The 24,280-nt window shown below is 39.7% G+C and overlaps 1 protein-coding gene across 2 annotated transcripts; it reads left to right on the forward strand.

The window, feature by feature from the left end:
- Window positions 1-97: 97 nt before the first annotated feature.
- On the forward strand, window positions 98-24,142 carry LOC115052936 (mitochondrial intermediate peptidase). Of its 2 annotated transcripts, XM_029517424.1 has the most exons (19): window positions 521-667; window positions 794-967; window positions 1,476-1,564; window positions 1,720-1,806; window positions 1,895-1,958; window positions 2,082-2,264; window positions 2,899-3,055; window positions 3,203-3,251; window positions 3,777-3,837; window positions 4,055-4,107; window positions 5,737-5,890; window positions 6,072-6,149; window positions 6,784-6,991; window positions 7,675-7,784; window positions 7,982-8,056; window positions 8,801-8,917; window positions 12,471-12,592; window positions 13,660-13,733; window positions 22,940-24,142. In XM_029517424.1, exons 1-19 carry the CDS (start codon window positions 521-523, stop codon window positions 23,038-23,040), a joined length of 2,103 nt encoding a protein of 700 aa, XP_029373284.1. In that variant the 3' UTR covers window positions 23,041-24,142. The 2 variants fall into 2 exon arrangements, with proteins under 2 accessions (XP_029373285.1, XP_029373284.1); XM_029517425.1 differs by lacking the exons at window positions 13,660-13,733; window positions 22,940-24,142 and adding an exon at window positions 9,006-9,069 and having other exon boundaries at window positions 98-667; window positions 12,471-12,593.
- The last annotated feature ends 138 nt before the right edge of the window (window positions 24,143-24,280 follow it).

Genomic DNA, 24,280 nt, shown 5'->3' on the forward strand with positions numbered 1-24,280 from the left:
TTGCGTACGAGCATCACGTGGTTGAGTTCAGTAGTTTGTCGCAGTTTCGACAGATTTGATTCGTACGATGTTATTATACGGATAACTGTTTCGTTATAATTCCCAGTTTAGGGGACACGACAATATATTAGTCATGCTTTATTGTGCAAATATTATTTTTTATGATGACGTTGTTGAATATATATCACTAAATAGTCCTGTCTTTTTACGAATATGCCAACTGGAACCGACATGTTTATTGACTTAGATAGCCGGTGAGCTAACATGTGAGGCGCTTTGTTTATCAAATTGACAGGTATGCTACATGATTAAAAAAAAAAACAACAACCCGTCCCCAAAAAGCAGTCCTTAAGTTAGCAGATAAAGTTGTAGAATATAAGAACGTTTTATACAAATTAGCTGTTCACATTCGTGGCTTTTTACAAACGTGTTAACGTTCAGGCTAAACTTTAGCATGTCCTCTGTGAGCAGCACAAGCCCTGCTAGATAGAAACAGGACACACAGCAGAGTAAGTACAAAATGTCTGCGTGTAAAAGGTTGCTTTACTTTGTGAAGCACAGAAGCTTCTGGACGCATATCCGGAGAAATGTCACGACGTGGTCCCCTGTTGGAGCGGCTTTCAATGCCAAACCTGCCAGGAGGCAGGACCTGTTCGAGAAAAACGTGGTTTGTACTGTTCACGACTGAGAGCTGCAGCGTGGACACACGCGGCCTCAGTGAAATAATGGGGATGATTTAATTCACGCCAGAGTCGTCGTGATGTTCCCAGTCACTAACGCTCTCTGTCTGCAGGGTTTGTTTGGGGTGCCGGAGCTGAGCTGTCCTGCAGGTTTCCAGGCGGCCACGAAGGCAGCCCTGAAAAACACAGAGCTGCTGGTGCAAAACGCTTGCTCTTGTCCTCCTGGGGTTGAGACTGTGCAGTGTTTTGACCAGCTCTCAGATGGTTTGTGTAAAGTGGCTGATCTGGTAAGTTCAATGCCCAGAATATCCTGAAAACTGGACTAAACTAAACCGCAAACATTTTTAAGATATTGTACAGACCAAGCTTCTCAGTTAATATTTTTTTTAGAGGAAATTATTCATTGTGATATGTGATAAGTTATATGAAATTTCAGTACAAAGAAAACCTTGAAATATCTTAAGATAATGATGCCCTTACATAGGGCGCTGACAAGTTCATTATACAAATATAAAATGCCTCACTTTGTACAACTCTGGCCATAATTCTTGAATAACGAAATTTAAATCAAACTTGTATGTTGATGTTACAGATGAATTGATATTGATTCTGTTTTGGTGCCCTGTAGCCAATACATTTCCTATACTGGACATTTAAATTTATTTGTACAATGTTAGATGTAGAGCATCAAGTATATCTTTGATGCAGCAAAGTCTGGACTCATTGTTCATTTAGCAGTCTTGTGAATATAATATTGAGTTACAAGTGATGATATACCTTTTGCCTCATATCTAGGCAGACTTTATAAAAGTTGCTCATCCAGATCCAGCTTTCCGTGAGGCTGCAGAAAAGACCTGCATAGATATCGGCACAGTTGTGGAAAAGTAAGAGCAGTATTTTGTGAAATGTCTTTCATAGCTGCATGACATCAATAATAATTACTAAGAAAAACTTGTTGCATGATACAGTTTACAACATTAAGACATTACTGGTCATAGAAAGACATTTTATGCTTACTTTTGCTGACTGTATGTTTCAGGCTGAATACAAATGTTGAGTTATGCAAGAGCCTGAAAAGTTTGCTGGATAATCCAGATATTGTGTCTCAGCTGGACCCTGACACAAGGTAATTTAACCATTATATTATGTAGAAGGTGTTGAAACCTCTGTGCAGTGATGGAGGGCTAATTATACCTTTATGCTAATCTTTCTAGACGAGTGGCAGAGTTGTTCATGTTTGACTTTGAAATCAGTGGAATCCATCTTGATGACAAACTGGTGAGTTAATCAAAAAACAGTCACCAGCTTCAGCATTTTACTAGCTTTACAAGACACTCCTGTGAAAATAGTTAAAGATAACATCATCGTATTTAATGTAACTCACTCCTCTTTACCCCACAGAGGAAAGAGGCAGTTGCTCTGCACGTCAATCTGTTGGATCTAAACAATGAGTTTTTGGTCGGCTCGCACATGCCCAACAGAATTGCAAGGTCTTCAATTCCTGAACATCTACACATTCACTTTGCAAATGAAGGCAGTTTCATTCAAGTTGGGGGATTGCATGCAGACTCACCTGATGACTTGGTATGTTCAAAAATGCATTTAAGTAGGTCATGTATTATATTTCCCTCTTTTCGTCCAGCAGATGGCACCAAATGACAATAACACTTGTCAGACCATTTTTTTGCTCCTAAAATATTGTGTCCTGCCTCTTTATCAATCACTAATCAAATATCACTCTGTATGCCTGAATTCAAAGCTATATTCTGATTTTTATGTTACATAGTTAGAAGGAAAAGTTTTACTTACTGTAACATTTTATTCTGTCAATTTATTAGCTACTGCTGATGAGATTATTTGTACTTAACACATGCATGAAGGAGGCTGAGAGCAAAAAAGGCGCGTCACATAACCAAGCTATGTGCAAACTCAAATCAAAGTCTACTCACCATCATATTATTAATTCATTCATTCATTCATTCATCTTCTGCCTCTTATCCATTTCCGGGTCGTGGGGGGTGCTGGAGCCGATCCCAGCTCACATTTGACAGTGGCAGGGTACACTCTGACCAGGTCGCCAGTCCATCGCAGGAATATCATATCATATAACATGCATACTTGGAAAGAAATAACATAGACCCTGCTATTGTAACAAGAGGATTCATTTGTGTCTTGGATATGGTATGCCTCATTAATTTGGCCTACATTTCACTTTCAGGTGCGAGAGATCGCCTACAGGATTTATCTCTATCCCAATGCAGACCTGATGGGTTGTCTGGAAGAACTGCTGAAATGCAGATACAAACTGGCCAAACTGGTGGGCTACGATTCATACGGTCACAGAGCCCTAAAGGGAACAATGGCCAAAACGCCAGGTTATTGCATGTCTTTACTTCAGCTGCAATTACCATGATTCAGTATTGGAACAGTATGATTGTTTTAAAGAGAGTGTGGAAAGATATATTATTATTCACATTTGTATGTATTAACTTTTCCAAGATGCTCTTTATGTCCCCTTGCAGAGACAGTTATGAGCTTTCTTCAATTGTTAACAGACAAGCTGTCAGACAGGTATGGTCTTCTCATAAAAGTTTTTGTCAAAAAAGTAGAGACTCAGTTTTGGGTTTTTTTTTTAATTAATCTGCAAGTTTGTTATTATAAGAAACCTCAAAGATTCAGTTGTTAGAACCTCTAATTTTTTACTTCCCTCCACTTCACACTTTGTGAAACCCAAGAGTCCATATCATTTTATCATGTTCTTACTGTTGATTCACATTTAGAGGGCCACTGTTTTTGTAGTATTTGCATATATTCTGTTTTTAAACAAGTATATTTTGTGTGTGTGATATTTCTTAAATGCTGCAAAAAGATATGCAAGTCAGGTGGTCCTGAGACTTTAAATTACCCACAGGTATGAGTGTGTACGTGTTAGCCTGGCAGTCCAGGGTGTTTCCCTGCCTTCAGCCAAATGCATGCTGGGATAGGTTCTGCCCCCCCCTTGACCCTGAATAGAGATAACTGGGTAAATACTGGAATGAATGCCTCCAGTCAACTATCTCATAAATTTTTGGTTGTTTTTTATTTTTTTTCTCACAGAACAGCAAAAGACTTCAAGATGATGAGGGACATGAAGAAGAAACTCAACCCTTGTAATTCTGTGAGTGATTTTATTCGACATAATTACACACCGCAGTACAACATATCCTGTTTTGTACAGATATTGTACATTATTTTCCTTTGTCTGTGTATAAGCAGTGTTACAGTTTTAACGCATTTATTTTAAATATGAATGGCTTTTCTTCTCCTTGTTTCATTCAATTTAAAATTGTTTGCCATCTCATGTAAATAAATAAACCCGTGCTATTATCTTACAGGAGCTCATGCCTTGGGATCATCCGTTCCTCAGTGGTGTCTTGCGTGCTGAAAGGTGAGTGTTTCTCATCTTATGACACTTATTTCTCAGCCTGTTGTGCCTTATGAAAGCATTTTGATCAGTATCTTTGTGTCAGTTTTGAATGTTTGTAATTCCATATTCTACAGTAGCTCAGTGCAAGTTGTTACTGCATTTCTCTCAGGTGACAGATAAAAAGCTGTTAAGAGAGAAGCATGGGAGTTGTCGGCACGTTCTCTCATATTGCTGTTCTGTTTCAGGACAATAGAATCTGATGTAATCATCATCTCCTGCTTCAGTTCACTCTTCTCATTCATTTCTCTGGCTGGGGTGTTTAGTGTGGTTGTGATGATCTTTCCTTTCACTTTTCACCTAATTTGACTTGATGGGAGTCTATGCAACTCAATCCTTAAAATATATGCCACAATATTTTTGGCTTATCTGCTGAGCTTTTTCAACTTTTTACGGATAATCATTCTTAATCAACAGCACTTTTCCATCCTAGCAGTCACTAGAGACTGAACACATTGGACCAAATTTAAGGACAAACTTTCAAAGTTTATGGAGACATTTTAAGTAAATCTTTGAGGGTGTTTTTGATCCCCTTTGAGTCCTGAATTTAAGCAGCCAGCAAGGTGTGTATGTGGGTGTTTGCTTGTTTGTTGGAGACTATTCCTAGGGCTTATGAAGAGGAGTGGATCTTCTCCTCCACTCTCTTATGCTGCCACTCCTTCAGCAGTGGATATTTCTTGTCTTGTTCTGCTTGTGCCTTTTGGCAGGAGCTCCATAAAGAAATGAAAGATGCAGTCTAAGTGCATTATAACACAAATCCTCAACGCCTTCTATTTTCCACTCAAACAAGCTTACACAAACAGTAGCATAAAGACACAAAAATGTTGACCTCTCCAACAAACCCAGTCAACACTATATGATGCTTTGTCTATTAGTTACTTACTTTAATAATTGTCTTATTTTCCATCATTAACCACTTGAACTGAGAATGTTCAAACCACACTGAATGAGGTACAGGTTGTGGAAGCATGTCTGTTGTAAACAGAGCTGACAGCTGTGCTCAGCTGTAGTCTGTTTTTCATGACCGAAAATATAGCAGTTCTGCTGCTAAACAAGCATTTTGGTTTTGTGCTCTTTATCTTAAGTGTCTTATGACAGCATAAAAGCTTCGAAGCATAGATGACCCAAGGACAAAAGCCTTGTGACTTCCTTCCACGGGTCTGAGAATTATGGATGGATTGGGCTTATGGGTAAATGGTCTTGCTGCTCCAATTATCACTCCTGTATTGGGAAAAAAATCATCTTGAGTGGTGTTGAGCCCAAAAGGTGGAAACAGCGTCTCGCCAAAATAGTGTAAAAGGAGAAAACAATTAGGTGAAACATTTACATTGTCTTGAAAATGATGAAATAAAAGATGTTATGTCTGAATGTAAATTTTTCTGTTGAGCTTTAGTTAGAAATGAATAAAATTGCATTTAATGGACATTATACGTAATAGCTTAACAATTTAGTACTATTCACTTGGAATGTATTCAGATTGGTTTGATGATAAATGAATATGAAAAATATAAATGCATTGGTTAAGAAAACCCTGAAGATTGAAAACAGCTGTCACTTTCACACGTTGCTTAGTTTATTTTTATATATTGTTAGGTACAACATTGAACCCAGTCTGTACAGTCCCTACCTGTCTCTGGGGGCCTGTATGGAGGGTTTGAACAACCTCTTCTCTCAGCTGTACGGCGTCTCCCTCATGTCTGAACATCCCAGTGCTGGAGAGGTGTGGAGTGAAGATGTCCGCAAACTGGTAATTGTTTCGAACGCTGATTGTGTGGACTCTTTAGGCTTCAGTGCCTTTTGGTGTTGTATATATGTATTGTGATTTGATGTATTTTGTCATCTGAGGACTATTTCATGCTCTATATTAAAATCAAAGGCAATTAAATTATCAAAGATAAATGTGTAAATATATGTTTGTATCCCTCTAGGCTGTGGTGCATGAAAAAGAGGGATTACTAGGATATATCTACTGCGACTTTTTCCATCGGTCAAACAAACCTCACCAGGTGTGGATACACACAGGTTCATGTTAGACTATCTTGATCTTTGCTTTTCTCGTCTAATCTGCACGTTTTTACTACTACCACTTTTATTGCCAAATGAATAATAATAATAACGCATGATCCTAATAATGTAAATTTTCATTGCACTTAAAACATAAAGCAGATAAAAAAGAGTTATGGTGCTTTCACAAAAAGCAAAAAGAAAAAAAAACCATTCAGGCCATTCAGAGAGTGCAGACTTCTGTCAAGTCCAACAAAACAAAATATAAGAAACTTCAGAGGAAAAGAATTCAAACTGATTGAGCCCCATCTGCCAACAAGTCAGTCTGGGACTTTTTGCCTAGTTCTGCTGCATTGTTAAAAATATCCTCCTTAATGGAAGTGACAATCAGTGAGTATAGAAGGTTTTATTCAAATAGCAAGAACAAAATGGATTTGTCCATAAATTCACCGTGCACTCATTTGTATATTTACTTATAACTTTAAAAGACACGGATTTTGTAAGTCTGTCACTAAAATCTCATTAATTAGTCTAAAATAATGCCCAGGAGCGGAGTATGGAAGTACGTGTTTGATGGCACACATTAGTAGGAGCAGAAGACATCCTCTCTAGCTCACTGCTCCCTCTTTCTCTCAGGACTGTCACTTCACCATCCGAGGGGGCCGTTGGTGCAGGGAAACGGATCAGTACCAGCTGCCTGTTGTGGTGCTGATGCTCAGTCTGCCCCATCCCACAAAGAGCACCCCCACCCTGCTCACCCCTGGCATGATGGAGAACCTCTTCCATGAGATGGGGCACGCCATGCACTCCATGCTGGGACGTACTCGCTACCAGCATGTCACAGGTATGGCTCACTGAACATGCCAGGACAAATTCAAAGCTTTAGTTGGATTTACACCCACACTAAAAATCCAAATTGTTAACCTGACAGAGGAAACTAATAACCATCCAGCAATGCGGGAGTCAATTACTAGTTGATGTTTTATGATGTATGTCGGAAAATGATAGCTGTGCCTTGTCCAAATATCACAGACTAGAATTGTGTAGTTAGGTGCAGAGCTATATGTTATTAATTACAGCATGTTGAAAAGAAACTTTAAGGTAAATCTGATTAAGCTTAAGCCCCGAGGACAGATTTATCCTGAATCCTTGGCTGCCAAAGCTGTCATTCGACACTGTTTCACTTGCCAGGTAAAGTTGATGGAAACCTTTGCTAGTAATTCTAGATACTGAAAGTGTTTATTTTACACTAATAATCGTATCCATGAATTCAACTGGAGGCAGTTTCTTCTGCGAACACCATGTTTACACCTGTTTCAGCATGCTACTTTTAGTTTAAATAGTGACTCAATGCTCACTATTGCTACATAATCAGTAAGTTTATGCTACCTTTTGTATAACTTTTCAAGTCTAATTTTGCACTTGATATCATTACTTTTTCTAGATTAAAGCACCCAGGAAGATCAAATAGAGTCATGCCATCTGTTGTGGTTAACCCTTCCGTTAACCCTGACATCTCTCTTCTAGGAACCAGATGTGCCACAGACTTTGCTGAAGTCCCATCCATCCTCATGGAGTACTTTGCAACTGATTATCGAGTCATCAGTCAGTTTGCACGCCATTATGAAACTGGAAAGGTACATGCAACCCCTGAAAATAAAAACTAATATGTGTACAGATTTGCATTAGCATTAGTCAGTGATTGCAGAGTCATTTGTCCAATGAATCATAATGACACTAAAATTAGCATCTTTATTTTTAATTTTAGCCATGATTTAGCCATGACGTTGTTGATCTTTCTTTGGTGCAAGATGATGTTTCACTGTCTCATCAGCCTCTGCCTGAAAGTATGGTCGCTCGACTGTGTGAGTCAAAGAAGGTGTGTGGAGCAGCAGACACTCAGCTACAGGTACAGTGATTAGTTCAAGACACATTTCTCAAATGCAGAATCCTTTCACAATTCCTTTTAGATGGTTTACAATACTTGTTTTTGGAGCAGTCCAGATGACATTTACAAGCTGCTTTAGCTCAGAGATATTTCAGTGTTAATCCCCTTTTGATTACTGAGTGTTCTTCCCTTAAAAGATGTGAATAAGTAATTTAAATAGGATTATAAAATCAATACTAAGCAGCAGAGCCATTGTTGTCCTTCAGCTTCAGTGTTTCCTGAAGTCACAGTATAAACCTGATACAGTGTTTTAAATATTAACTTCCCTTTAAGTTTATTGCGAGCACTGTGGATACAGAAATGTTGCTAATTGTAAACATTGTAACAGCATCTGGTAGTTCTCATTGTGGTTACACAAGCAGTTTTTTCCTGAGTTGTTTTGCGTTTGTGAAATCATTACTTTAGGTTACTAAACCATGTGTTTCTTGTTTGGTTTATTTCTCTTCTTAGCAGTTTTGCTGAGCAGAACTCAAGCCCTGTCTCAAACAAAAAAAAAACAAAACAAAACCCAGAAACATCAACTTAGTCTTGCTGCTTGTTCTTCAATTCTTTATTTATGCTATTGATTTGAAATGCAACGGTATAAATATCATTATTTTCCCCTATTTCTTTAGACAACACCGCAATTTTTATTTACTTTCTTTTGTCAATGTTGAACAGTATGCACTGGGTTGATTCAGCTGTAGCAATTTTTTTCCTGGGCAGATTTTCTATGCAGCCTTGGATCAGATCTACCACAGCAAACCTCAGAACCGCTCCACCACAGAAATCCTCAAGGAGATGCAGCAGAAATTCTACGGCTTGCCCCATATACCCAATACGGTACATTTCACAGTTCATATGCAGTGTTTTGTTATATTTGTTTTGAGTAGGAGGTCTCCGTAATACACTATCATGAAATTTGTTACAGAAGTTGATGATGATTAGGGGAAAGTTGGGTGCATGATTCGCTGAAGTTTCCTCTCCCTGTCCAGGTGATCACAGCACAGAAACAAACAGACTTTCTCTTCTGATTTCCCTTTCTCTCGTTTTTTTCCTTCCTCTTTCTCTCTGGTTTTATATCTTTTATCCAGGCACAGCAGCATTTAAGGGATTAAAGTCTTTTTTGAAGCCCTGCTACAATAACAAAGCAGAGGTATACTTTGAAAAAGCTCTCCCCAGGGGAAATATTTGAAACTCTTCCTCCCTGTCCTTTAATGAAAAATATATGTCCCCCATTTTTGCAGCTGTGGGCAAGGGGATGAGGCCAGGAGGGAGAAGGAAATCAAAAGCACAGCCATAATTTAGCCAGAAATGGTCTTCATAGCACATTTACTCTGAGCTATAATTATGTGGGGTGCCATCAGGAATAGAGATTTCAGAACATCTATATTCACTCACTGGCCAGTGTTTTTTTTTTCTCACCATCCTCCTCACATAACTTCTGCTTTTGCTCCACTTTTCAGCTCCCCTTCCAGAGCTTGTGGTTTATGTCATACCTTTTCCCTCTGTCACAGTTATTTCTCTTCAACTTTACAAATCACGTTGAAATCTCTAACAGACAGTTCACGTCCATGTGCACAGTTAACAGCACGTTTTTCCTCATTTGAACTATGATATGATTTTAGTGCTTGGCTATCAAGTTTAGGATAATAATCGAATCGGAGCGACTGAATATAGATTTATTTAGATCCTTCAATGACAGACTCAACTCAATCCTGTCTCTCACTCACTGAATCTCCCTCTCTCTCCCCATATCCTCATGGAAACATAGCACAGGAAAACCTTCCACAGAAAAGTGCACATTTCAGTGGCTAATGGGTTATGGAGAGCCACAGATTATAAACATTAGGGTGACGCTGACATGTGTATAGTTTATGGAGCAGGGATATCAGTTCCTGCTGTGTGATGAACGAGAGGATCAGCTGTGAGTAACGCAGACCACATGCTCATCCTTGAGCTGAAGATAATATTTGGAAATAAATGGCAGAAAGCAAAATGTTCTGCTCGCTGTGTTGACATTTCTGTAATCTGCAGTTCTCGGCTTGAATGTTGAGGACCAAGTGTTTGTTCCTTCTTTTAATGATGCTACTCATTTTTAAGACAAGACCACCTTTTATGTTTTTCTGCAATTTCCTGCAAAAAAAAAAATGCATAGTTCCACCTTAGCGCCATGAACAAAAACAACACGTGCTTAGTTTGGAAAAAACAAAACCTGTCCTTTGTCTCTCATACATGTGGAAGAGAGTAAAAAGTCTGTGCTGACTTTATGCCCTTTGTGTGTAAGGATCAAAAGAATATCTGGCTGACATGTGACCCACTTGCACTCTCTCACAAAAGTTGACATTCATCATCTGATGTGTGGCTAAGGGACTGGAAACAAAAAAGACCTTGTAAGTTCAAAAAATAATTTTCATGGCATATTGTCATAAATGTTGTTAGATTCAGGCACAAGAATGAACAGTTCTTCAGTTTGCTGCGTATTTGTTTCCAAATAGCAGGTATTAACCACTTTGGAAATTCTGTACAAGCAACGGCTTCAAATGAAAGGCTAACTTTTTCTCAGGATTAAAACTTTAATTTAGAAAATTTCAAGGACAAAAAGGGCACAGAACAGCATAATCTGTTGATTAATTTTGTGAGCAATTTTTTGGCTCATGTGACTTTGATTCTAAACGGTTTAAACAGACTTCTAACCCGCATGACCCAGGCCGTGTATCACTGCTGCGTTCAGCTGACAAAGCAGACAACTTCAGCTTTCCTGTGGTTTTCTGAGCCGTTACTCCTCTCAGGAGTGTAATTCACTCTTATTAAAGTCTCTACAGCCTGATCAGTATCATCAAGTCAACACTTTTGAGCTTTTTAACTGTGTTGCGTCATTCTGACCACGTCAGATGATTCTGTTGATGAGTTGAGCTCCCATTTTAGACTCAAGTTCATTACAAGTTTTCATCCCATTACATAATTTTTAAGTTATTAATTTGTCATGAAAGTTTAGTATTTAGGTAGTATCTTTTGATGATGCTGTTTTACATCACTTATCCACTATACAGTTATAAATCTGAGGCTTTGATTATAAAAGATGTTCAGAATCTTTTTAACTATTAACTAATAATCACTGGTCAAGGAGGCATTTTGGACGTTCTATCTCTGTCATTAACTCGCACAGGAGAATACTGATGCTTGTTCTGGTTCATTCACAGTGTAATCATGGCCACAAAAACGCCTGAATGTTCCCAGCTTTGGAGAATGGCAAAGTACAGCATTTACCAGTTCCAGTTTTCTTTCAGTATTTGGTAGTGACCAAAAACAGAGCTACAAGTCAATATTGGCTTTAGATATGTAGGATTAAATAATGATTATCTGCAAAGTTTATATTTATACACTCACATGCCCCCAAACATCCTAAAATCCGTTAAAGTGTCCACTAGTTTCCGGAAGTGTCATTAGAGACAGAGACATTAGACAGGTTACATTAAGTTATTTCTCTTGTATACATGGGGGGGTATACATCATTAAAATATTTTAAGGTTTTTTATGTTGAGTTTGATGTAGGATTCTGCAGCCTGTTATGGTTTGGTTAACTGCGGCAGCTGCTATGTTCCCTAATAGGCTGAATGTTTGAGTGTTTGCCAGCTGAATTCCCCCAGAGTCCCCATTTGCAAAGATCATAAAAGAGCTTGTCTTTATAGATATGGAGCGTGGGGGCCCCCTCAGGCAACTACATGGGAGAAAAGAGGAGAAAAGAAGGAGGTTTTCCACCATTTTGGAATTTCCACATTTTGCTCTTTAAAGTAGGAGCTGGCACTTTGTGATTAAAATGCTTTGTTGTGTTGGATTGTGGTGTGCAAGCTGTATTTATTCCACCAATATAAAGACAGTAAGAAGACACTTAAAGGATGAAAGGGTGTTTGAAATATTTATCACTTTTTAAAAATGTACCTATGTCATTTTAGGCGAAGTGTTAAACAAAAAACATAAAAGAATGTGATAGTCTGTGGAGATGGTTTTTATGCCTAATTGTAGTTTTTCTTTGAGTTGTAGTGACAATCGACAACCTGACTTTTGTAGCTCTGCTCATGGAACAGCCTGTAAAAAGTTTTAAGACCACAGACGTTAAAGCCTTGATGTCCTCCTGCTGCCACATTGCCACTTCACCTCATATTCTGTTTCTATCAACCCCATTACATGTTTTATTTTGTCAAAACTACTTCACGAGGAATAATTGCATGCTCTCTTGGTGTAATTCATTTATTTGTCAGGATCTGTCTTCTATCCTTGCTCCCCCTGTCACATCTAGTTTTCAACAATTCAAACGGTGGCTGTGTTTTAAAACCCTGCGTCCTTTCATGTACGTCAAGGTGATAATGTTCTGGCTTCTTTTTTTCTGATGCAGGCATGGCAACTGAGGTTCAGCCACCTGATCGGCTATGGAGCCAAGTATTATTCCTACCTTATGTCCCGGGCTGTGGCCTCAATGGTGTGGAGACAGTGCTTTGTTCAAGATCCTTTAAACAGGTGACACAGTTTGCACAATTTGCTCTCTAGTACATGTTTTCATCATATTTACCAAACTTCTCGAACTCAAAAAGATATGAAAAACATTTTGGATCCAGGTTTGTAATTTTAAATGTGGATATTGGTTTCTTTGTACACATTTTTATACATGCAGACTTGCTTTACTTGTAGTTTAACACTAAGTGTGGGCATGGAAATTCATCTGTAACTTCAAAGGTTTTTTTTAATCCCACCAAAAATGTCAGATTATTACTGAATACATACTGTAAATATGTGTAAAAATGTGGATTAATTTTTTGCTTGTTTTCAAACATTGTTTGCTTAGAATTCAGGCAGAAGTCTTGATGCTGCTGCTTTTCATATGATTTATGTATTTATTTTTTATTAAATTATCAATATGCAATTCATTGTAATAATGAGCACTTTTCAGTAATATGCATATTGTTTTCAAAGACATAAAAATGACTTATTAGTCATTTAAATTCAAGCCAAAACAACAAAAGCCCTGAAACTGTGTCATCACAAAGTTCATGAGGTTCACTGCAGTGATAATCTTTTAGTCCTGTATTTCTTCATAGTTCAGTTCATGATGAGTTCTAAAAGTTATGTGAATCTGTTCTGAGTTCAGGTTCAGTTCTTCTTCATACTGTTTGAAACTCGGCCACAGACACTGAACATGACATTAATGCTGCTCACAGACTGACAACCAGCATCCACATTCTCAGACCCTCCCTTATGTTTGTCCCACAACAAAGTCCAATGACTTTGTTTTGAAAAATGAAACTTCTACCCATCTCCACCAGCTTGAGCCCTGCAGCGTGTTCTCTTTGTTCTTTTCCTGAACCCCCCTCTTTGCTGTATCTCTGTCTCACTTTTCTGTCTCTCTGAGATTGTTGTATTTCCACCTGCAGTTGTCAGATCTCTGTTTCCTGTCACTTGTCTGTTGTGAGCAGGCAGCTTTGGAGATTTAGAGCTTTAGGAGCTGAGAGGGGAGAGTACAGGTGTCTGTAACCTTATCTCTCTTTATTCTGCATCTGTCTTTACCTTGGCCTCTGTGACATTTTCAGGGATATGGGTGAACGTTACCGTCGGGAGATGCTGGCCCACGGAGGAGCTAAGGAGCCCATGCTGATGGTGGAAGGTAACTTCCACTTTTTAGGTCACTTTTTCTCTGCAAACAATTTGACAGACTCTTTTTCACATTTACCAATAAAAGAAACATCTTACCAGTTCATTTCAAAAATATTTTTGGGTGACATCAGCCTTGGGAGTTTCCTTTAGGCCTCAGTTCTCCCTTCAAAGTCTACAGTTACTGTCAGCTATAGTTACTCAGGATTCCCCTCTCTTCATTTTCAGGTTTCCTTCTCCTCTGTAATTAAAGTGTCCATCAAATTTCTTCCAACAGCAGCAGAAAAAGGGTCAGGAGAATGCAGTGCTTTCAGTCACATGTCAAACTGAAAAATCATCAGTTTATCATCACCATATCATTCATTGTATCTTTAGGTTTGATAGACAAGGTCTCTTTGATATCCATTGCAGTCTTTAAAGGTTAATTTTGCACTACAAGTATAGGAGGGTCTGAGTGACATAATCTTTTCCATTTGATGGCTGATATGGAAATCTGTGCCAACATCCATGTACCCTTCAAGAAGAGCCACCATGTTATGAGGGCATCTGTCCTTAAAGCAAATTTCAAAACTAGAGAGCATAACTTCATGTCTGAGTTGTTGGCTGCTGTCTGAAATGGGCTATAATTGAGGCTTACCTCAAGGCAAAGGTTGGATTGACAATCACCTGAGGGGAATCTCAGCATTACCTTTGAGTTTGTCATAAGACAGAAGCAGCTTTGACTTTATTAGTCATGTTTTTTTCTTTCAGCTGTTCACAGCTGTTGATGTTGTGGTTTTGGCCAAGTCTCTGCTGGAGGCTCCTCAGTGGCACATATTTACTGCTTTAACACACATCCCAAGAGTTCTTATCTTTGTTTATAGGAGCTTTGTCAACTCAGACTGAGCCAGTCCTGCCATGTCCGGCTGCTGAGATGTACAGTTAATTGTCGAGTTGTGTCTGTTGCTCCCTTTGTGGCGGTCACAGTGTTAATGCTACTTTATCCAACCCTCTTCTAAGCTCAGTTATTTGATCTGCTTCATAAAATATTCTCATAATGACTGTTGTGTTACCATTCTTTGCACAAATAAAAATTAGAGAGAAGGAAAGACATACTCAGATTATCATGGGTCTTAGGGCTAAAAGCTGATGACTCTGCAGGATGGAGAGTAAAGACCAGTGCTGCACCTTTAACTGCTTTTAACTAATTAAAAAGATTTTAAGCCAATAGAGCCTTGTCAGGCACTTGGCTCACAACTTTTGCTTTGAATGATCTTTCGGATGGATAGCCATGAAACTTTAAACAGGCATTCATGGTTCCCAGACAATGAATCCTACTAGTTTAATAACCAGTGATGTTTCATCCGGTGCCAGGACCAGATCAAATTTAATTTGCCCACTTCTTCGGTTTATGATATTGATATTTCCACCAGCCACAGATGTACTTTGCTCTCTATACTAATTTGCAAATGTTAGCATGCAAACATGCTAAACAAGCACTCTTTTAAGTTTCTCTCCAGGTTTGTAACTATCAGACTGCAGTTAATTTGACTTTCACTATAGCAGAAGCTGTAGGTTTAGCTTTACAATGGACTGAATGCAAAAAGCTTCTTCTTCCTCTTGCCCTCTTCACTTCATCCTCGTGTCACTTCCTCCTCACCCCCCTTCCTCCAGCAGTCCCTGTGGCATGTCTAGACAGGACAACAGAGGAGAAGGTGAGATGGAGAAGTAATATCAGGTGACACTTGGGAGTGTACTGTAAATCTCTCCCTCTGGGTCACCTCCTCCCTTCTCCATCGGATTGTCCCTCAGTCAGCTCCAACTAGGGCTGCACCCAGCCTCTGAAATTACAACCAGTAGCAGATCAGGTCTTTGTTATTAGAGCTACTGTCCAATTAACTACGAATATTTGCTTTTATAGCTCCCTTTGAAGTCCATGTTAATCTAATTATAGACCACAGGCCTGTGTGCAGAATAGTTATCATAGTCATCTTGATCCATCGAACTGTCTTTCCCAGGCCTAAATCATTGTCCATATGTCTACATTGAGAACAGAACTTTTTACAGTAACTTCAATTTTGTAACAAATCAAATTAAATTAGCCTTGAAATGGCTAAATGGTTAGTTTCAATCGAAATTTTTAGGCGTTGTCCTATAATTCAAGTTTGACAGTGTGAGCCTCCATTTATGACAATCAACCAAAAAAAAAAAATATATATATATATATATTCCTTCCTTTCTTTTAAATCATCATAAAAATCAGTTCTGTTCTGGAGAAATGCTTAGACCAAGACTTATTCAGCTTCCTTGCGATTTTGATTGCTACATATGTCCACATAATTTAAGATCTAAGATCTAAGATCATGAAGGCTGAAGTCAGAGTTATAAAATCCCATCAGTGCATGTGCTGAAACATTTAGCTTTTCACTGTTCTTCAGTCTGGGGTTGAGAGGTTCATAACAATCATCTTGAATTCCTATTGGGGAATGGAAAAGGATTTTCAAGCAAATAAGAAGGGCCCTTTTTATATCTTAAGGAGTATTTAGGTCACAAGAGACTGGGAGACGAGAGGAAGGACACTGAATCCAACCCATTACACTTAATCCTTTCAAACAAAAATCCTTGTAAATGGAGGTGTGTAACATTTCCCTGCTATCCTCTTTGGTGAGGTGGTAGCGGGGAACTGGAGCAGGCCTGGTGAGGCTAATCAGAGGCCAGTCTTTATCTGCATGGCTCCCAGCCATGCCTGCTACTGGATGTTTCCTAGTACAGACAGTGCTGAAATGTAAACCTGGACATTAAACCGAGTCCAGAAGTGTCAGGACTGAGTGGGCGAGGCTGAGGAAAAATTGAGAGTAAGAGGGAAGAAAAAGCTGAGGAAGAGAAAAGGGAGAGTGAAAGGTGAGCGACTGACTGAACTGAACCTAGAATCTTGCTACAGAGAGGGCTTTCATGGCCAAGACTGTTCCCATATCCCTGAACACCAGCACAGAAAATGGATCTACTTGGGTTAGGCAGCTGAATCCCAGGACCCCGTTAGCTCTTTGTCCGGAGGCAGTGTGACTGAATAGTTCTTATGACTGCTTGCATACTTTCTAATAAATCCCAAGAGCACGGTGGTCTGTAAGGTCCCACAGCACTTTTGTGACAATAATATACAGTTCTGTTTGAGCTTGAGGAGAGGATTTGATAAACTTCACAGCTGAGCTTTAAAGTGTCAGAATACATGATTTATAGCCTTCACTTGAAAGCAGACATTTGTGACTTGTGATGAAAATTATCTTTCATTGCTTCATGCAGAGCAGGCACATGGGGAAGTGTCTTATCCTTGATTTACTGACAGTAATTTGCCTGTTGATAACCACAGAGCTGTAAAGGAAAAAGAAATTAAAGTCCTGAAACAATTTAGGAACTCCTAGGTGTTGCTCCAGATTTTAATAGTTTTTTGTAGCTTTTTTGATTTTATTTATTTTTTTATGTAAAAATAAATAAATAAATAAATAAATAAAAGCAACAAATCAAACCAAACTACTGAGTGAATTAAACATTTGACTTAAAGAAAAGTTATTTTTGTGGTGTGGTTCAGGTGTGGTAGTGGTTTGTCCCTCACAATAAGCAGGTCGCAGGTTTGGTTCCCAGCCTTTCTGTGTGGGGTTTGCATGTTCTTCCCGCGGCTGTGTGGCTTTCCTCCACTGTCCAAAGACATGATATTCGGGTTAATCTGTGACTCTACCTTGTCCGTAGATCTGAGTGAGAGTGTGAGTGGTTGTTGGTCTCGGTCTGTCTTTGTGTGTTCACCCTGTGATGGACTGGTGATCTGTCCAGGGTGACCCCACCCTCGCCCAGAGTGAGCTGGGGATTGGCTCCAGCATCCCCCACGACCCGGAAACGGATAAGCGATTAAAGAAGAATGAATAAATGTTACGATTTGAGATATGCAATCAAAAGTGCAAATTTCATAATGATGTTCTATGCAAAGTCAGAGCATCACCGAAATGAATAGCATTTATCTTCTGGTGTCCATGAAAGTGTGTAGAAAATGTAACAGTAATCCAGCCCAAACGGCTATCTTTCAGCTCCGTGGCAGCAGTAGCCCAAGCAGGATTTGAATGTTTTTCTTTTTTTGTATTTTTCATAAATTTTAAATATAAAATGATCAGGCATTTTGTATGCCTACAGCTGAATAATAGCAGGTTACAGTAGAGACCATATGAAGGTTTCTGCACCTCCACAAAGTGGGACAACATGCTGTGTGAGCTAGCTCTTGTTGAGCATAAGCCAACCTTTGGAATCTGAGGCTCCTGAGTTGTGTACATTTTTGTGCACTTTAAACAGATTTAAGGACAAAATATGACTTTGGTGGTTTTTGTCATCAGCATTCAGATTGTTTTGTTCCTTTTATGAAGGCACTGACTCAACAAAGAACGCCCACTGCAATGTTTGTCATCACCCTTGTCCTGCTTGCTTTCTGGGCCTGTTTCAAGTGTGGTGTGTGGAAAAAAGCTTCCTGAACTTCAAAGGTGTAATTACAGAGGCAGTGAACCAATGCTTTGCCTCCAGGTCTAACAGAGGTAACTGCTTCTCTCACTTGTAACGCGTTATGAGCAGCGGTTAAACAGCTACTGAATCAGAAATGTGTTTTGAAATGTGTGATCATCCGTGCTTCTTAAGCGACATAAAAGTCTGTGTACAAGTCAGTGAATGAATAGTAGATCACTGCAGAGGTGGAGAGGCAGGGACTCATGTTACTGCATGCAGCTTCACAATTTCTCCGCTTTTTAAATGCACAAATGTGACACACTGCTGCTCCCTCCAAGTTGCAAAAAGGTGTAATTGTGCTTTAAAAGTAACCAATTAAGTCATGAAAGAACAGAGCACAGCCAAGCCCATGGGAGTGGGATCAATAGCTCTTAGAAAACAGCTAAGCCTTCAGATTGGTTGAGGGCATTCCAAAAGTGCTGATTAGCTTTTTAATAGCAAGATCCAGGTGAAAATATGAAGATGCTTGGTGCAAATTCTTTCAGGGAGCCAGAGGAGCTATTTATGGGCTCCTCTTAGACTGCATGCTCTTCTATATTCTATACCAGTGACAGCATTCATGACTCTTTCTAGGCGGTAACTCAGATGTTTGATAAAGTAAACCAGCACGGGCTGCTTGCTGCAGCAAAGCAATTTTGAAACATTTCAGCTGAATTCCCGTCCCCTGAGCTGTCATTACCGAGACCTCAGAGCTGTAAGCCAGCCACATAGGTCTTCATTTGACTGATACCCATCACCCACCACCCTTTGAGTAAATAAACAAGATATTCTGTGCTTGCTGCGGGGAGAATAGCCAAAAGCTGTGTGTAAGTACACTGTCAGTTTATAATGATATTCTGCTTCTTAAGAAGAATCCCTGTGGCCTAGATTAAGAAAATAACAATTACAGGCAAGAGGGGGCTGCGGAAAGTGAGATAAAGAAGAGTGTCTTTGATTTTAAAAAATTCCCACACCAGCTTGGAACAACTGGACAGAGATTGAGAAAGAGTAGTGCACTTTTCTCCCCTAACAAGTACTCTTGAAGTGCCCTTCAACAAGGTACTCCACAGCCTTTGCTCCAGTATGTCCTAAATGTGTGTATCAGTAAATCGTGTCTTTGGTTAAAAGCTTCTTTATTAATCAGCAGTTCGTCTGAGGATATTAACACATGCTTTTTCACCCAAAGTCTGTCAACCAGGTTGGCCAATTCAGCTAGCACTGAGAGGACTGTAATGTGTAGAAGCCGTGTTCTTCAATGGCTTTCAGGGCCATTATGAATGGAAATGGAAACTCTTAAATACGAGATGACTCACACTGCAAAGCCTCTGTCCTTAGGCTCTCTCAACAATGGACAGCGCAGCCTATGTTTGGTTTGGCTCTGGCTTTTCCTCAGTGTGTTGCCAAGAGTGAGTGTACACTTCTGCCCACTGTATCTGAGCTATCAAGCATGCACACAGGCCCGTACAGTATCAGCGCCGATGAGCTGCTGCTGTACACCACATGCAGCTGGATGACCTGTGTGAATCTGTGGAGTAGATTTCATTTCAGCCCAAATAACAAAGAAAAAAAAAAAACAGAGCTGAAATGAGAGCTTTAGTGGATTGACAGTAAATTTATCAACAACAGCAACAGTTTGGATAACCAGGTGATTATTTCACCTGTTCACTCTCTGTGAACTCTACCTACTTGCAGCCAATTGAAAAGCCATGAATCCATTTTACTTTACTGCTCACCTTTTACAAAACGTCAAACGTAGCCTGCTTGTCCGTTGTGCTGGTTCAGCCCCACCTCCTTGTGTATATCTATACAAGCAGCTGCTTAGATTAGATACCCCTCCACACTGTTGTTATGACTTTGACGTTATCTGTGCATTCCTCTCAAACTCTCCCAGAGATCTGGGTTGAGAAAAGACTCACTTCTGCCTATTGTTGGTCCTCTCCTCGCCTGCCTCTGTAGGCCGTATGAGAGCCATGTGCTGACACCACAGGCAGCTGGTGGTGAGAACCCAGCGAGGGTGCTATTGTTTACCTGCCCTAACATCTTTTGTGAAGGCATCTCCCTTTCTATTTTGAATTTTCTCTCTTTCTCTCCTTCCCTCCTCCTGCTCTTGCTGCCTCTCTCATCACTGTTATTGCATTAACGCTGCTTGTTCACCTGCAGCAGGCATTGCTCCAGACATCATATCCCCCCCGTGGATACACAGGCAGGAAATTGGTTCTATTAGAGAAAGTGTTGGTGACACTGCAGACAGTGTGAGAGTTCAACTGGGCAGCTGAGCCCAAAGCTCTGTCTCCTCACGTATTGTAAAAGTAAACAAGTGTCATGTCAGAGCATGTGTGTAGCTGTGTGCCTCCTTGTTATCACTGTGCCTCATGCTGGCGGAGAGTGAGGCGAGATGACTGTCCTTCGGTCCTTGAATCTGCTCTTTGACCTTCAGGGATACTTTTCTGTGCCTGACTTTTGTACAGAGGCTACATTTCCGTATTTCATAAATATGTAATTTGTTTTCACTCCTGTGAAAATGTTAAAGCCTTTTCAAGTATCACTGAAGCTTCACTAATCAATGGATTTATCAAGAAAGGGTCAAATGTCTGTTTACACTGTGAAAGGTGTGATGACAAACTCATGGATAATTACTACTTCTAAGTTGGGTTGAAGCATCCTTAGGCTCATTGTTTTGGATGTATTATTTAAAACTTGTAGTAATTTGCTGGTGAACATTGGGAGTTTTTGATTTGGTAAAACTGACTAAAATGGTTGATGAGGCTTTGAATTGTGTTTGATACATATATTGGTGGTTTTTTGTAACAAGTGCGCTGTGTTGGTGGAGCCAGAGGTCTCTGCTGCATTTTAAAACAGAAAAGCTAAATAAAAAAAAAAAGAAAAAGAAATATTGCAATAGTTAGCATTGCCTTTCATGCACATCGGTATTTAAAAATGCACATGAAATCGAGAACAAGCTGGCTAAAGAACATTACAATAATAAAAAAATAAAAAGATTGCACCTGATTTATGTTTTAACATGTAATACGTTAATATGTCCAACATGCTTTTTAAAAAAACAACACCCTAGTTAAAACATTTTCTTATTTCACTTCAAAAGTTTCTTCTGGAAAAGATGCTAGCCAATAAAAATGTTTTAATTATCATGTCACTTTTGTTTTTTGGAGCTTTTTACCATGCAGATGTTAGCATTTAGTGCAGTGTAGCTTCAGAGAAGCCAGACTGGCCGTACACTTATAGTATTATTTTTCATAATTACAAAAATATTCATTAATTGTAAATATATCAAATCCATGCCGCAACAGGAAGACCTTTATCACAGAGGCCATAACATTTTATTGGAATAAAAACACACAAGATTGAAATTGCGATGTAGCATTTTCTAAAATGATTCAGACAATTATTTTTTTTATACATTTTTTTTTTAACCTATTAAAAATATTTTCTCATAACAACTGAGGATGGTTTTGTGGCCGGTCTCCACTTTAATTCAGTTCTCAAAAGCCATAGACATCAAGAGTTATCGCCCCTAAAATGTCCCTCTGCTCTTTCATTAGGGCTGCCATTTATGACTGGAAATTGTTGCTTTCATGTGGCTGTGTTGCTCACAGTGATCCAGGGGCATTGCGTTTGCAGTGTGGTGTGGACCATGTGCGGTAGTATCATCTTTTAGCCAAGGGGCAGGGTGCGACCAGTGGGTAAGAAGAGATGATAATCCCTTCTCTGGTGTTGTCATGCAAGGAGATTCAGTGCAGATCAGCTCAGATCTGCTCTCATTTTCCACCTGCTGAGTCAGTTTCAGGACGGCAGCCACACACACTCCACGGTAACACGTGCACGTCTGTTTGTTTGTGTTCGACTCCATATCTTGATGTGCTTCCATACATTCAGGATTGCTGTGTGAAACTATTTGCGTCTCCCTTCGTGTGTGCCTGTGCAGACCTGCCTGTGTGTAAGTGTGTGAGTGTGCGTTGGAGGTGACCCATGCAGGAAAGCGGGGGAGGGCAGAGCGCCTATTTACATTGGCAGCTACACAAGGGGAAATGAACTCACTTCAAAGCGGGCGTGCAGCTGAATTGTAAAGTGAGCAAGGGACTCCTCCATGCATGAGCTGGCAGACAGGCTCTCAAAACACAGACAGACATTCCCAGGGCTGCTGCACGGTCATATCTGCTCTATGGCACTAGTCTGGTGTGAAGAGAGTGTAAGCTCAGTATGAACTAACCTTTTAGGAGTTTTGTTAAAAGCAGAAAGAGAACTTCAGAGTTTTGTTTCACTACACACAGTCTGCTGAGGCCGATCAGTTCACGCTCTTTCTCCGAGTTTCCGTACCTGCTCTTATTTCTATTCAGTAAGGGGAGATCAGAAAGTGTTACATAGAGAGATATAACAGTGAAGTTTCCATGTCAGAAAAGTTGAAATATTCTTATAATGCTAGCACAAATGTAAAATGACACTGAGTATATAAAAAAAAAAACCCAACCATAAAATACATTCTAGCAGTGTGGAATTAGATCAGACGTCTCGGGGGCAGCAGCCCAAATCCAGGAACTTAATTGGATTTGAACTTAAAAATGGCACTTTCTTCAAAGCATTTCGTAAATCTTAAAAGAGCGCTGTGCTTTGTCAAAACGGTGCAGCAACTTCATTTTGGAAATCTGTACTTCTGCTGTTAGAATAAGGTGCTAAAACCTGCTGCTCTGTGTTTCTGTGTGACAGGGATGCTGCAGAGGCGGCCCACCATTGAGGACTTTGTGGACGCACTGGTGTCTGAGCTCCACCCCAACTTCGAGACCTTCATCATGGACTCTGAAAGCTGAGGGAAGTCTCTGGTGGTTTGGACACAGACTTGAATCTTTGCTACTGAGCTAAGAGGTGTAAGCCATGGCAGCAGTGGACACTCGCTACTTACTAAGCAAGATATTAAGCACACTTAATATCTTTGTGGTATTTTCTTAAGGTTACATTGACTCAGGCCAAGTCTGCTGTAAACAGAGGGTACAATGATTTATTTGATTTAAATATATATAAAGACTTATTTTTGCAGATTCTCAATTGCCATCCACATACAGTCTCCTAATAATGGGGCCTCCCTTAGATCAGCAACAGTGATATTTCAACATAAGTTACAGTATTTGTGCGATGCCTGTTGGTGTCATATAGCTTTAAGTTGATGGCCTTTCCTTACTGCTCCACTTTGTCAAAAGGAACAGAAAATATACTCTGGAATGTTATATATATATATATATATATATCCCGATAAATTTCTCCTCAAGTTCCCACTTTTTCGTAGATCTATTAATAGCAGAGCTAATGTAAATATCCTTCTTTCGGCTCACCTATCAGCAGAACATTGTTTTTCCTGATCAAATCAGCATGAGGAAGAATACCTAATCTGCTCTTCCTGTCATTTTGCCATTGTTTAGACTCTAAATTAATACAGCTCCATCTGTTTTGGCTGTCAGTGGTTTTTCAGGGGGGAGGACGTGGAGTCCACGATATTGTGTTATCAGTTGTTGTTAGGGAAGTTCTGGTCAGCTCTTAACTGGATTGTTTTATTCATAGCTGCCGTGTCATATTGCAAGAAAATCTGTTTATTTATTGCGGTGTTAAAGTTGCTTAAACGTAAGTTTAAAGTAGCGCTTCCAGTAACGTGGTTTCCAAAGGAGCTTCCCAAGATGCTTGACAAGAGAAAGCAGCTCGACAGCGGCTGTTTGCATCTGTTTCGGCACATTCCGGCAGGAAAAACGAGCCGAGCCGAGCCGAGCTGATCTGAGCTGGGACTGCAGCTGCTCCCTGTTACAGCGTCCTTGCTCTCCCAGCTCTCATCTGAGACGTAAGGCAGGCGGTGAAGGAGCAGCTTCACATGCTGACGGTGTCAACTACAGAGCACTGCAACATCGCAATTTGTCTGGTTGTCAGTGTCGCCTTTTTTTTTTTTTTTTTTTTTTTGTAACCTCTCGTCTGCTCCCAGCTGCATCTTTATTGTTGATTCAATGCGCTTATAGGGGAATAATGGCGACACATTAAAATCAGCTAACTTGTCATGAGTTTGACTTC

The sequence above is a fragment of the Echeneis naucrates genome, chromosome 13 (assembly GCF_900963305.1).
Source record: "Echeneis naucrates chromosome 13, fEcheNa1.1, whole genome shotgun sequence".
Classification (NCBI taxonomy): domain Eukaryota; kingdom Metazoa; phylum Chordata; class Actinopteri; order Carangiformes; family Echeneidae; genus Echeneis; species Echeneis naucrates.